This window comes from Gadus morhua, chromosome 13 (assembly GCF_902167405.1).
Source record: "Gadus morhua chromosome 13, gadMor3.0, whole genome shotgun sequence".
In the NCBI taxonomy this organism is placed as follows: Eukaryota; Metazoa; Chordata; class Actinopteri; order Gadiformes; family Gadidae; genus Gadus; species Gadus morhua.
In genome coordinates, this window is record NC_044060.1 from 18623455 (window position 1) to 18638037 (window position 14583).

The following is a 14583-nucleotide window of genomic DNA, read 5'->3' on the forward strand; positions in this document are numbered from 1 at the left end:
TTCCCATCATGCACCCGTTTTACGTCGGTCGCGTGACATGACGTATGTCAACAGGAGCAGCACCGCTGCTAGCAGCTGGATCCATGAGCTGGATTGGTGATAAGCGACTGCAAAATAGTTTTTTTTTTCTTAAACAATGTGAACATGCTTTTTTGGACAACTACAAAAGTGGTAATTGAAGCCAACTAGTGTGCTTTGAAAATACTCGGCGTTTAATTTGACTAGAAACTTGCTCGTATTGTATTCCCTAATAAGCAGGGTGTTAGCTTCTAGGCTACAGTGCAACGTTAGCAGCAGTCCTGACTTCCTTCTTACCTCATCTTTATCGACCGGTTCCTTTAGCGTTGAGTTGTTTGGTATTTTATGCAAATGCATACAATATAACCTATATATGTACGAAGTGAACAAATTGCCGGGACCACACTGTAAAGCAGGCTACCGGATGCATATAACTGAGGTTCTACTTGTATTCCACTGCATCGTCTGGAAAATATTCCCATTACTTGGTTCATTTCATGCAGATGATCGGACATATGTTAAAAGCCCATCGTGGCTATAAACCAACCAAATATGGCCTTGTGATTCTTGAGTGGTAGCTACTTCATGTCTTGATAAAGAAAAGATTACGGAAATATGGATATTTGAGTGTCCAAAAGAATGAGACTGCTCGTAATGAGACATTATGTGTTACTGAGTGTGTCTCACGTAGTGATTACGAGGTAACTTACGAGGGCCGGGGGGACTATTTCAACAACTTCACTTAATTCCATGTTCTTTAGTTAGTCCTATGTCAAGTTGACCCAATGTCTGCAAGTGCGGTTAATTCGCTCTCCAAGGTTGGAGACCTGGCTTTACCTGGGCCAGGTGTACAGGGCCTCTCCGCAATGTCCTCCAACACATCGGCGCCCGCCAGTCCCATGCCAGGTGCGGACAACAGAGGGTGTGAAAACGGTGCGCTAATGGACTCTTTGGGGATTTTCCTGCAAGGGCTTTTAGCCGTCCTGGCCTTCAGCATATTGATGTGTAAGTATGACGAGGTGAACCCTACCTAAAGAGATTGAAGCAGTATTTAACTGCAGCAGGGACGTTGCTTTACATTCCTGTGATTTCCCATAGTGTGAGGATGTGACTTCAACATGTAGGATTAAGCTAATTGATCCTTAAACTATGTAAATGATCAATATATATAAATTATCAATATGTGATATAGCAGCCAGTTAACTATTCTAATAGCTACATGCTGCACATTTTTGCTGCTTTCTTGCGGAGGTGAGGAATGTTTGACACAACAGAATGTGTGTGTGTGTGTGTGTGTGTGTGTGTGTGTGTGTGTGTGTGTGTGTGTGCGCGCTGATGAGCTGGAACAGCAAGGTCGTTACTTCTCAATAGCATGCCTCAGTAAAGAGGACTTGCATGCAGAGTGAGCCTCTTTAAAGAATCAGATTACATGCACAGAGCGTTAGAAAGGGCGGAAGCACCTAGTCTGGTTAGACCTGGGCTTCCTGATAGACAGCCCTCATCGTCCTGAGGAAGGCACAACAGCGTCTCTTACTTTCCTATGTGCTTACGGAGATGGGGCATGAGCACAACAACGCTATGATATTCAAGTGCAGCCTCATCGAAAGTGGTTTCACTGGAGACAACTCAGTCTGATACAACCCAGAGGATCATAGAAGGGGAACTACCAGCCACCAGCGACCTCTACATATGCCTCTGAAGCAGAGCCCCCGCACTTACAAAGGACACAAACCAGCCCATTCGTCATGTATTCTGCTGTCATGAGACTCCAGATGGCCGAGCGTCATTACTGGACCTAACGGGTTCCCCAACAGCTTCCAACCCCAGGCCGTGTGCATGCTCAAGAACCATCCAACCAGCCCACCTGCTTCCCCCCCATACCCATCCCACCCCCTCAACTGCCGACCCCCACCGCTATGATCTGCCTTGCACTCTTAATCAGACGTGCCCACTTAATAAGGAAATTGCGCACTGACGATATACAATTTTTAATTTTTATGTATTCATTATTTTTAATTTTTGGCTCTTTTTCCTTTAACCACGCTTTATTTTTGGACTTCAGATATATGTTGCTAAAACTACTGTTGGTCAAGTGAAACTGTGGAGAGGAGCAGGACTAAGGACGATGTTACTTGAACTTGTATGTAGCCGAATTGACACTATCTAACTTGTACTGAACTACGTTAAAACAAAGTTAGTTTTCCAATTCAACATATTTTAATGCATTTCTTTTGTTTTTCATTCCTTCATTATAATAATGGTATGTGATACCGTAGGTATAATCAGGCTACCAGCATATCCGATATCCGTTCGGTAGCGGTGAAAAGGGCAAGCCTGTAAAATCACACCACATGCTTGTATAGAATAAATGAGCTGTTACAAAACACCATTTAAAATGCAGGCAGGGGCCATTGGGTGGATTTAAAAGCGTGCTGGTGATTCTGTTTGATCAGTGCACTGTGGCCTCCGTGTAATCCGCCACTCGTAACAAGACATGCTGTGTCCTCCACAGTGAAACGCTTCAGGGAGCCCAAGCATGAACGAAGGCCCTGGAGGATCTGGTGAGCAAGCCTCTTCACCCGCTCTACAAAGAGCATGAGATGACTGATGGCAGGTTACAATAGAGTCCCTATAATGATTTTCTTTCCCCTGACAGGTTCCTGGACACCTCTAAACAGGCCATCGGGATGCTGTTCATTCACTTCGCCAACGTTTACCTGTCGGACCTCACCGAGGAGGATCCCTGCTCTCTGTGAGTTGCCTTGGAATAACTGCTTTTGCACCTCAAGGCTTGTAAGTGACGATCGTCACGGCTCGGCCTAGGGTTCAATGGCCAAGTGTATTAGTATGCGCCGACCGCCTCTTTCTCTCCCGCCCTCTTGTAGATATCTCATCAACTTCCTTCTGGATGCGTCGTTGGGGATGCTGCTGATCTACGCCGGGGTGAGGGCCGTCAGTGCTGTGGTGGAGTGGAGGCAGTGGGACTCTCTGCGCTTTGGAGAATACGGTGAGGGCCCGCCTCGCCTGCTCTACCAGCAATGTCCAGTGGAGGGCGTTGGCGGGCATCGTTTGCGATGCTGCAATGTTCCTGCCTGCAGCACACAAGTGTCTCTGGGCCCATGTTTAACTGTGTGTGTGTCTGTGTGTGTAGGAGAGCCGGTGCAGTGTTCTGCCTGGGTGGGTCAGTGTGCTCTCTACATCCTCATCATGATGTTTGAGAAGGTCGTCATCATGCTGGTCCTTCTCATCCCCCAGTGGAAGAAGGTGGGGAGCGACATTCCAGTTCAAACCTAGCTACCACATCGATGTATTACTTAAAGGATCCTTATTTTACCTGCTGGTGTGAGGTTGTTTATCCATTACAAGCCACTAAAGTATCGTACAGTGTAGGGATCACACATGGGCGTGTCGACTCGGATGAAACGCGGATAGATCAGCCTAAGAGTTGGTACAGACCACTGAGTAGGTGGCTGGTAGATCCATCATCTGGGTGGTCAGTCCCCATGTGTGTTGTCATGGCTCATTATGGCTAATCAACATCACACCTGGTGTGATAATGAAGGGTATTAGACTGTAACAGATCATCGAAATGAGACTGATGTCTGTGTGTGTGGTTGGACTGTAACAGATAATTTGTGTGTGTGTGTGTGTGTGTTACAGTTGTCCCTCCTCAACCCAATAGATAATCCTGACCTCGAGTTAGCCATCGTCATGCTCATTGTTCCGTTCTTCATCAACGTAAGTACGCCGTTAGTGTGTTGAGTTACTTAACATCTGTGCCGCTCCGCGTTTATCAGCCGCGGGCCCTCCATTAATGCATTCATTTTTCCCGCCTCAGGCCCTCATGTTCTGGGTGGTGGATAACTTCCTCATGAAGAAGCACAGGACAAAAGCCAAGCTAGAGGAGCGAGATGAGGACCTCCGGGGGAGCAGCAAGGTGCGGTACCGGCGGGCCCTGTCCCACGACGACTCGGAGTCCGAGGTAAGACACCCGAAGCGTATTCTGGACTGCTGACGGGGACAAAACCAGAAAAACAACAAATAAGCTCTGCATCTCCATTGAAGCGCGGCGGCCCCCTCTGGGAGGCTTCTGCTAGCTGTTGATTCTGTGGCCACGGCAGCTGGACTATGTTCTATTCCCGTCCTCTGCTGCCTCCACCTGCTGGGGGGATACACTTAGGTTATGTTCCAAATGGCTCCCTTGTTCCTTAATTCTCTGTTCCCTTTTTATCAAAAACACTAAATAGGACAAGTGTAAACAGGGAGGTCAGGCACCATTTACGTCAACTCATTTGCATAAATTACCAGTATGTGCAGTCCATCTCTGTTGGATGAAATTAAATAGTGAACTAATCAGGGAAACGGATTAGTAGTACACTATGTAGAGTGTAAGGCCCAATCCCATTTCTACCCCTTACCAATTCCCCTTACCCCTTCCAAACAAGGGGGAGGGGTAAGGGGAAGGGGGAAGGGGTAGAAATGGGATTGGGCCTAAGTAGGCCGATTCGAACAAAGTCCAAGGCTTTGCTTTATTTGCAACCAACAGTATTTTAATTGCAACAGACAGTGGGTTGCAAATAACCCACAAACAGTCCTGTAGTTGTGAACCACCCTGGCCTGTGCAAGCTGCCAGTCACTTTATAGGCTGGTAAAGTTTCCGAGATGAACGCTTTGCTACACCAAACACATACCAACATTGACTTTGCTTTCAAACTTTCGTGTGGGTGCAAAGTCAATATTTAATTGTACTTCGGATCTCGAGCTGTTATTTCGTGGAGGTAGGTATCGTCGAAAGATCAGTTTCTTAGTCATTATTGGCGCGTTGCGACAGAGGGACTTCATGGAGAGTGGCTCTGTGTTTTGGATAGGCCCACACTTACTTTCTTCCCCTCGGCGTCTGTTCCCATACAGGAGCCCTTGTAGCGGCTATCCAACAGAGTTTAAATATGATGTAATTAGTTCTGCGACTCTATTTGTTTTACGCAATTTTTAATTTCTCGTCAGTAATAATTTATAATTTATAAATGGCGCTGTTTGTATGATCTGGATGTCTCAAGTTCTACTCGCGTCATATCCCGCCTTAATCATACGTCGTACTCGCGTCATATCCCGCCTCAAATGTATCCAAGCAGGGTCGACTAGTTAGGAGCTGCAACGAAATCTCCTACCGGGAGGCAGGTAATACCGAAGGCGCTAACTGAGCCACTAAACTGAGAAGTTGGGTGGATCCTCTCTCCCAAGACACATGCGGCATTAGAGGGAAAAGTCCCTCAGTCGGAACGCGCCTCATGTTGACGCCTCATACTTATTGATAGGTTTATTAAAGACTGATTAAAGTGTTCTGGTAGCAGGTTGTGTTATTTTACCTGCGCTTCACCGTATCTTTAATGTACTCGCTTTCTACCTCTCGCATTGTCATATTCACCATCGTACTAAATACATATACTAAATACAATTGTTCCCTAGGATATGATTCTTGAATTCCCATTTTTTTAACATTATTATGCTTGTGTAGTAAAGCAGGAGCACTTCAGAATCAATGTTCAGAGGGGGATTCTTCTGGCTAAATCCCGATTCACCCATCAAGCAAAGTTTGATCGGAAATACACAACATTTGTTGTTGTTTTTTAAATCAAATTCAAGTGTAGCTGGAAAAGCTGATCATGCTCACATGGGCCACTTCACCCTCCCTTAAACCAGGGGAGAAGATACATTCTGAATACCAATAAAATATCTAAGGTATCACACTACAATATGTTTTTTTATAGCAAGTCCTGCAAATAAAAGTCCTGGTATAGCTCTAATGTAGCCTTAATGCCACCTTATGTAAATATAAGGGGTATGTGTGTCCCGTGTAACCCTTAGTCCTGGTAAAGCTCTAGTGTAGCCTCAATGCTACCTTATGTAAATATAAGGGGGTATATGTGTCCCGTGTAACCCCTCAATCCTTAACGTCTTTGTTTTCACTGTTTGTCAGATCCTCTTCTCAGCCGACGACGAGATGGACGACTCGGACGAGGACGACGTGCGGCGTCTGAGCGGCCTGAAGACGGTGAAGAAGAAGAAGCATCGCATGGGGATCCCTGTTTGACTCGCCAGCCTGAGCCTCACCCAGACTGGCCTGGTACTCGCTCACCACACGCCTCACACCACCACCACGATTCCTGCTTGTAGCTGCCTGGCCGGGGGGAAGCCTTTGGGTTGGGGGAGGGTTCCCGGCCCCCAAGGTAGCGTACTTGCAGGTCCTGTGAGCAAACGGAACCGGTGGAATACTGCTTCCCCTGGCACACTACAGCACTCCTGCACAAACAGTCTTAACTCGGATGCAAGACTTTGGCAAACATTTGCGGTACAATGGATGCGTGGTGTGTTTTTATTTAGTCTGCCCCTCATTGGCTGTGTCTTTATCGGTTTACTGTTGGTTTGTTCCTGAATGCCAACTTGTAATATCATTGTTTTGTTTTAACACTGGTGTATTGTCAAGACATAGGAAAGAGAATTGTGTGTGTGTGTGTGTGTGCGTGTGTGTGTGTCCATTATTCATTATGTGACATTCAATATTTTTAAACGGTCGCCCTAGTGATTGTATAAATTAATTATTATATTAACTGTTTCCTGTAAATGGAACACCACCACAGCTGGTGTTGTGTGTGTTTATATTTGTGTGTGCATGTGTTTGTGTGTGCATGCGAGTGTGTGAAAGTGGACCAACAGGGAAACCATATTGTACGTATTTAAGCATAACCTCCGAATGTTAGGTCATATATACATGGCCCTAACCTTTTCAAACAATACTAAATCTACAGCTTATGGTGTGTATGTATTGTGTTGATGTATGCAACACCTATCTCTACTCTTTGTATAGCTAGGCCATTAATTCAAAATAACACTTGATCTTTAAATGTTGCCCATTTATCGCAGTGGTTGATTTTGTTGTTCAAGCAAGAAGGCTGAACAATTTTGTGTCATCCTAAAGGTACACTCTTTCATTCCTCTCTCTGGCTCTTCACGGTTTACCAGACAGTAAGGTTTATGTCTCCATCTTTGATTCTTTGCTCGTATTGGGGTTGTTTTTGGTATAATTTGTGCCCAGAAGGCGACCTTGCCTCTTGCAGCAAGTGTTCTTTGTCGTTGTTGTCCCGGTGTAGGATTATATGGGACCCACTGCACACCTTCCCATTCGTTATGTTCAATGTTTTAGTTTTTCCTCATGTTTCCTTGTTAGTTTTCACCCCATTTGCTCTTTGATCCGACCACGTGCCTCCGTGAGCTCACTGTGTGCGTGTGTTTGACCAGGCGATGGATCAGAGGCCCTGGCCCGGTATGCAGCAAGTCCACAGGTGCTCACGTTCACAATGTTACAGAAGCACACACTTAAAAATGGTTGGGTTGCTAGGGATCAGCCTTTAAACAAAAGTTCAGTGCGTGGGCGCGTGTATGCAGGTTTGTGTGTAGGCATGTGTAAGCGTGTTTGTGTGTAGGTGTGTGTATGCGTGTTTGTGTGTGGGCGCGTGTATCCGTGTTTGTGTGTAGGCGTGTGTAAGCGCGTTTGTGTGTAGGCGTGTGTAAGCGTGTTTGTGTGTAGGCGTGTGTGTGTTTGCCTCCTTTGTATACAAGTGTTATGCAAAAGTGTTACGAGCTAGTGGCTGGTCCTTCCAAAAAGAAAAAAAGGGTGACAAACGGCAACTGTGATGACTAATGATGTAGTGATGTCATTATGATGCTGTTGGGCGTTTGAATGAATGCACTTTTAATGGTAAAACATCGACATGGTCCACCATTACCATGAGCTCAAGTAGGTCAAAGAGGGCTTTTGTATTTTGTGAAATACAAATGCTACACTGTAAAATGTACTGACAAATAAGACTCTGATCATCATTATATATGCTTTTCCAATAAATAATCTGAAACCTGAGCAACAGCATTCTTATCTTTTTTTGTCAATCTAAAGCAGCAACCTGATTCATGAAAACCTTTAACGGATGACGTCTGCCGTACTGATGAAGGAACATGCGTGCATTGAACCTGGATTAGGTGAATTCATTCATTTAATTAATAAAGGTTTAGCTATTAGAGATCGACCGTGATGTTACAGAGCCAATGCTTTTAAAGAACACAGATTTGATTAAATATTTAATGTGGTCAGAAAATATTGACCAGCAAATACAGTAGATGCAGGCATGCAAACTAGTCACCTTTCGGCGAAATTCGCCGTTTTGAAGACAAAATTGACCACTTGTGTGATTCGTGGAGATCCGTTGAGAAAACATTTGGGGGGGGGGGGGGGGGTCTGATGGCCAGCCATGGAGTCCTTGTAGCGCCTGCTAATACATTCTCAATGGAGAGGCGAGTGGACAGAGAGAAGGCGCAGCATTCTGTCAGGCGGCACGACAAGTGGGCGCACTCCTGTGGAACTGTCGCTTCCGTGCTCGTCGAACGCATGCGCTCGCATGCGTTCGAAGCCGCGCGGACATCCGACAGCGCGAGCGGAAAGTCGCCTACCATCTGAAACGGCCAAGCGTGAGCCCAGCGGAGCCTTTAAATGCCTCGTTTCCACCGAGCGTTTCCACCGCCGACAGTACCCTCATGGTTGGCCGGATGTCGATCGCCGCGGCAGCTACGTAAACATCCCGAAGGTGAACGACGAGAACTTATTCCGAAAACAAAAATAACAAAAATGGTCCCGTAAATAAAACATACAAACGAACATAGCTTCGTCTCCCCGCGAACTTATATTATCTAAAACGTTCTCATCGATTCAGCCAATGAGAGTGCAATCGCGTTGCCATGGCAACACGAGGGTAAACAAATGATAAGGCACCACCACACAAGTTAAGTAACGATCGCTGTAGGCTTCAATATCATGCAAGCACCTTGGTTTTCTTTTTATTTTGTTCTACATCATAATTGCATGCTTTAATAAAGTTTTGTCTTCTTTAATAGGTCCATGCTCCACCTCCTTGTTCGCCCAAGCTAACGTTTTACGCGACATGTCCATTGTCCAGAATAATACCTCGCGGTTTGTTTTTATCCCCATGTCACGCCCACTTTTGGCGGTGGAAACGCGAACCGTGCCGCAACTTTGCGAACCGAACCGAACGCACCCTCCGGTTGAAACGCGCCAAAAGAGAATTTTTCAGCGGGTCACCAGTTGTGTTGATACATACTAGTCGATATAGCCGAGAGAAGTCGCTCGAAAGCGGGCCCTTGAGACACTGGTCCAGACCAAGAAGAAAAATAAATAATGGCATACTCCTATTGCCCTGTCCTCCCACCTCTTTTTATTCTTCTCAATATTCTTTCTTAATTTTGTAATAAATTATGTACCTATTGGGGCTGCCCTTGCACATAATAAATTAATGCTTTGTTCTTAATTGTGCGCAGTCCTGTAATTTTTTTTAGCTTGTGACTAACCCTAATACATTAAAAAATGTAAAAGAAAACTCCCCGGAGTATAAACCTGGAACCCTATAGTGGGTCTGTGTTTTTCTCAGCTCACGCATCATTCTCACCTTTTTCACCCCGAGCCAGTTTGCATGCCTGTAGATGGCATAGCAATATAAATATTGTGTAGAAAATAGGGTAACGCTTTATATTAAGGTCCTTGTAATAAGCCTTGGTTAATGGTAATAATTCTCTTATTATATGCTTATTAACTTGGTGTAAATAAGAATCGGTGTTAATAACATAATAAACATGTTAATTGAGATTATAACACTTTTATAAGCACTTATAAACATGTTAACTATTTATTGATTGCTTAATAACATTAAAAGTTGTGAGTTTCTTATAGTTGTTAATGAAAGCATTACAAACCCATTTATTGAGTCTTACTAACTTACCGATTATGTCATTGTTAAAACTTTATGCTTATTAAGGTCAATAAATCCTTTATTAAACTGCTAATCATGCAATTTGCAGGTACGTGATCTAAAGCAGGAACAATGCTTATTACGGTTCATAAGTCCTTTAATGACATGATCGGTAAGTTAGTAAGACTCTATAAATGTTAATTAAGCATATAATAAGGTCTTATTATATAATAACTAAGGCTTATTACAAGGACCTTAATATAAAGCGTTACCGAATAAAAGTATTAAAGGGGACATATTATACCACCAGGTGTGAGTGTCATTCGCCATACAAGACGTTTCGAAAATCTGCCCCATATGACATCACTAGTGGGCGTGTCCACCTAGATCTGTGCTGGATAGATGAGCAACGTTTACTTCAGTCTAGGGATCGACCGATATATCGGTCGGCCGATATTATCGGTCGGCCGATATTATCGGCCGATATTCGCGTTTTTTACGTGTATCGTATCGGCTGATACGCGGCTGATTTTCGCCGATATTTTTTCGCCGTTTTTTTTTTTTTTTTACTTGTTCTACCTCACCTGTTTTTAATATTTGTTAAATATTGTTCATCTACTCGTTCTTACTTGTTCTACCTCACCTGTTTTTACTATTTGTTAAATATTGTTTTTTATATTGAAGTTCAATAAATGTTCCTTTTTTTTAATTGAGACTTGTAACATTTGTTATCAGTGTAATTTTTATGATTGAGGGAGCAAAAGCAGTATTGGCTCTAAATATCGGCTCTAAATATCGGTATCGGTGTATCGGCGTATCGGCTAAGGCTGATGAAAAAATATCGGCATCGTATCGGCCCTAAAAAATCTGCATCGGTCAATCCCTACTTCAGTCCACTGCGTAGGCTGGTAGACTGATCTATCCAGCACAGATCAAGGTGGACACGCCCACTAGTGATGTCATATGGGGCAAATTTGTAAGGCTTGTAAGGCTAATCACACTCACACCTGGTATAATATGTCCCCTTTAAACCCATAACCGATACCATTCAGTTTTTTTAAGGTATAATTTCATATACTTTTCAGAGTAGTAGGCCTACCATAGTGATTTCCATCCAAATGGTTATTTACATTTTTATGGTTATATACATTTTAAAGTGCATTAAATAGTTCATAATAAAAAAAATATATATTATCCATCACTGAGTCCGAATGATTTGAATTTTTTTTATAAATCATGTATAAAGCTGAGGCCCATTTATTTGGAACACATGAGCTGGCACAAACGTATGTGTCTAAAGATGCAAACCTATAGGTCTAAAGGCACGAACATGTGTCTAAAGACACAAACTTATGTGTCTTAAAAGCTGAAAGACTGAGTCATGATCTATAAATGTGGCTCCTGCTACTGAATGGCATGTTCCAACTCATTTCAGTTCCTGGAGTGGATAGGGTCTGAATATAAACTTTGACTCAACTTCTAACATATTATGCCATCATTAAACATGTTTTAGATGCAGATAATGAGGAACGTATAAGCACCTAATAGAAAAACAAAAACAAAGGTTATTGGACTCATTATCTTGACAGGCCGGTTTCTAAGTAGCACGATTTGTTTGGTTATCCTACATTTCATTATGAATGCTCACCTTAGACACAGATGAGAAAAATGCCAGAATTGTCAATAACATCTAAGAATGAATGCTTGTCGGTGTGGGCTGTTTAATCCATAATGTAGAATTTTTCAATCTCTAATGTACTGCATTTTAAGACCAAAAAAACAGACAATACAACACTGGAACTAGGGAAATATAGCTCCATCATTGACTGTGTTTCTTTAAATAGACGGAGGTGTGGTGTTGGGGGGAGGGGGAGAAGCAGTCAGACACTTGTCCTGCGCGCCCCCCCACCCATATCAGTTGATCCTCCATAACTCCATGATGAATTAAAACAGAAGGCCACCAGCCAGCTCACGTCACATCTAATAATACTCACTGACAACAGACGAGGGCTTTGAGTTACTCCACGATGGGAAATGTGTGTCACGCTCTGATCCAGGCCTATATAACAGCCGGGGGCTCCCGGACACTAAGGCAAACCATAACACCAGGTGGACAACGTTGATAGCGACCACACTGACCGGACACACCATGTCACAGGTGAGCCTGCTCGGAAAATACGCTTGTCCTTTTCAATAATCTAAAAAAGTGATCAATAAATAATGAGTTTATGTATTTGAAATGTACTTATTCTTAGTCACATTGGATAAAAGCGTCTGCTAAATGCCCTAAATGTAAATGTCAATTTTACCAGGGGAAAAAAGCCACATTTTGTGAATGGCACTGAAAATACTATTGAATAAATACAATCTTAAATCTGTTCCCTGTATTTTTTTCCATTGTCAAACTGGGCTTTTTACCAGCCTGGTGAGGTGAAAAAGAAGAAGCGACCAGTTATGAAGGAGGAGGACCTGAAAGGAGCACGCAGCAAACTGGGCCTGAGGGGCGAAGTCAAGAGTAAGACGTATGAGGTCATGGTGGAGTGTGGTGAGTAAATATCCGTTCTTTCTCTGTTGCCTTCGAGACGGATCGCATCACACATTCTTACAAAGATAGGGCGGACTACCCACATATGCCTACTGTTAATGTTATGAATAAAAAAAAAAATGATGCCTGTGTTGGACTATAAATAAACCTTTACAGAAGTTGACAGCAAAATATGACCGCTATGGACAATTTTTCTCCCCCCAATTCATTGTTCAATGGAATATAAAAAGTTAGTTTGTTCGATTTTGAGGTAGTCAAAATGCTTGACATCATGGTGATGATTAACGGTAAAAAATTAAAAACTGGAATAGATACTCGAATCATAAAGTCGAAATAGGATGGCCTTGATTTAAGACGGTTTTCTAAGCTAAGAAAAGATGAGTTCCCTGACCGGGAATCGAACCCGGGCCGCGGCGGTGAGAGCGCCGAATCCTAACCACTAGACCACCAGGGACACATTCGCCACCAGACGGCGATGCCGTGTTGTACAGCCAACCTTTACATTTTTTTTTCTTTTGTTACGTAGCCTAAATCTCTGCTACAAGTGAAATAATTATGGTTTATACATTGATGAACAATGTTTTAAAGCTCTCAATATATGTCAAATATATATACATTGAAACAGTATTAAAGTAGGAAAAGACCATTCGTTAAATAGGAAATTAGTTAAACTCCATTCGAATCATAGATGTCGAGAATAGAAATGGAGATAGATAAAAGATCAGTTCCCTGACCGGGAATCGAACCCGGGCCGCGGCGGTGAGAGCGCCGAATCCTAACCACTAGACCACCAGGGACACACACGTTATTGAATGACGTCAATTATTTATTCGTCGTCTATGACGACGAATAAATAATACTAGTAATAATACTAGTTTGTCGAATACACGTAGATTGATTTATATACATCCATAAATTAGCCGTATTTGGTTCCTTGACGTGCTGTTCGAAAATGAGTTACACGTGTCGTGCTTTATAAAAGCATGTGGTTAGGCTGTCTACAACAAACCTGAAACTATCACTCGTGCTCGTACATACGGACGTATGGTTTGGGCGTTTAGAAATATTATCATCATACATCAATGATGATACCGTCTGTTGATCCCCTCCCTTTTCTGCAGAGCGCATGGGGAAGGTTGCTCCATCCGTGTTCAGCGGCGTAAGATCCGGATCTGAAACGGTCCTGGAGAAGCCCGGAGGTCCGGGGGGGAGCGTTTTCTCCAAATGAAAATTATGCCACGCCACCAACGTGTCATGAAATAGAATATAAAACATGTATTTTATGATCAGACAATTCTATACAATTAATAAATGGAGAATGAGCAAACAACAGAAATAGTCAAATATATTTATTGAAGTTAAATACATTTAAAGTAGTGAATTTGTGTTATTGGTTGTGTAGACAATGTCGTGACATTGTAGGCACAGGCCTACTTGGCCCATCTGTTTTTATAAGGGATCAGTCATGACCATATCATATCATTTATATGGCAGATTCAACGTGTGAAATACTTTTGTTGACAACAATGTGCCTTATTTTTTTATTATTCTGCCTGAAGATAGATTTTTGCATTTTATTGCATTTTTAATAAATACATATTATATTGTAACTCTCATTTTTTTGTTATTTTCATATTATTGCCAACCATTAGTTTACATCCTAGCAGACATAAAAAAACATGACTGATTTATAAAGATAAAAAAGATTACGTGTGAAGCCTACGCAGCCTTCAATTATTTATGAACATGCGAGTTAGAGAAGATATGGGGTAGGAAGAAGATGAACACACCAGTCACTAACTGAAAGTACTAAGCAAGTAACTCTTGATCCTGAAAAGTCAACTGGTGACCGCTGAAGGATGTCGGCTATGTTGCTCATCACAAACACAGTGTTTGTGTTGACCCCCTTCAGCAACATAGCTGACATACTGACATACAGCCAAGTCATAGGCCCGCCCTGACTGAACCCATATCTAACTACTGGCTATTATTGATGTATTTATATGGAGTTTAAAACCAAATCTTCGGTGAAGGGCTAAACAACCAGTGTTTCCTCGCTGGATTGTCAGCGTCACTGCAAAATAATAATAATAATTGCAACCCAAAAAAAACGGCCTTGAGCTGAGTTGTTGTGTGTCAATGTGCATGACACATTATTGCCGCCAATAATTTGGGTGTGGAATTGCATCTGTGATCGTTGAATTCTCC

At 42.9% G+C, this 14583-nt stretch overlaps 1 protein-coding gene and 2 non-coding genes across 6 annotated transcripts; 1 reads left to right on the forward strand and 2 right to left on the reverse strand.

Moving 5' to 3' along the window:
- The first annotated feature begins 37 nt into the window (after window positions 1-37).
- Window positions 38-13985, forward strand: LOC115556863 (store-operated calcium entry regulator STIMATE). Of its 4 annotated transcripts, XM_030374263.1 has the most exons (10): window positions 54-1023; window positions 2531-2579; window positions 2675-2770; window positions 2904-3025; window positions 3170-3282; window positions 3679-3756; window positions 3857-4000; window positions 5996-6103; window positions 12252-12375; window positions 13497-13985. In XM_030374263.1, the coding sequence occupies exons 1-10, from the start codon at window positions 804-806 to the stop codon at window positions 13601-13603; spliced, it is 1161 nt and encodes a 386-aa protein (XP_030230123.1). In that variant the 5' UTR covers window positions 54-803; the 3' UTR covers window positions 13604-13985. The 4 variants fall into 4 exon arrangements, with proteins under 4 accessions (XP_030230120.1, XP_030230123.1, XP_030230121.1 ...); XM_030374260.1 differs by lacking the exons at window positions 12252-12375; window positions 13497-13985 and having other exon boundaries at window positions 38-171; window positions 837-1023; window positions 5996-7933; XM_030374261.1 differs by lacking the exons at window positions 54-1023; window positions 2531-2579; window positions 2675-2770; ... (3 more) ...; window positions 3857-4000; window positions 5996-6103 and adding exons at window positions 7986-8052; window positions 11888-11988.
- trnae-cuc (transfer RNA glutamic acid (anticodon CUC)) lies at window positions 12758-12829 on the reverse strand. Its single transcript has one exon. It is a non-coding gene; the product is annotated as a tRNA-Glu (tRNA).
- trnae-cuc (transfer RNA glutamic acid (anticodon CUC)) lies at window positions 13101-13172 on the reverse strand. Its single transcript has one exon. It is a non-coding gene; the product is annotated as a tRNA-Glu (tRNA).
- Window positions 13986-14583: the final 598 nt, after the last annotated feature.

Bases quoted from the DNA above. Each gene is read 5' to 3' on its own strand.
- LOC115556863 (XM_030374263.1), top strand. From the start codon at position 804: ATGTCTGCAAGTGCGGTTAATTCGCTCTCCAAGGTTGGAGACCTGGCT. The intron at 3,026-3,169 runs GTGAGGGCCCGC...CTGTGTGTGTAG, and splicing joins TCTGCGCTTTGGAGAATACG to GAGAGCCGGTGCAGTGTTCT. The intron at 6,104-12,251 runs GTTTGACTCGCC...GCTTTTTACCAG, and splicing joins AGCATCGCATGGGGATCCCT to CCTGGTGAGGTGAAAAAGAA.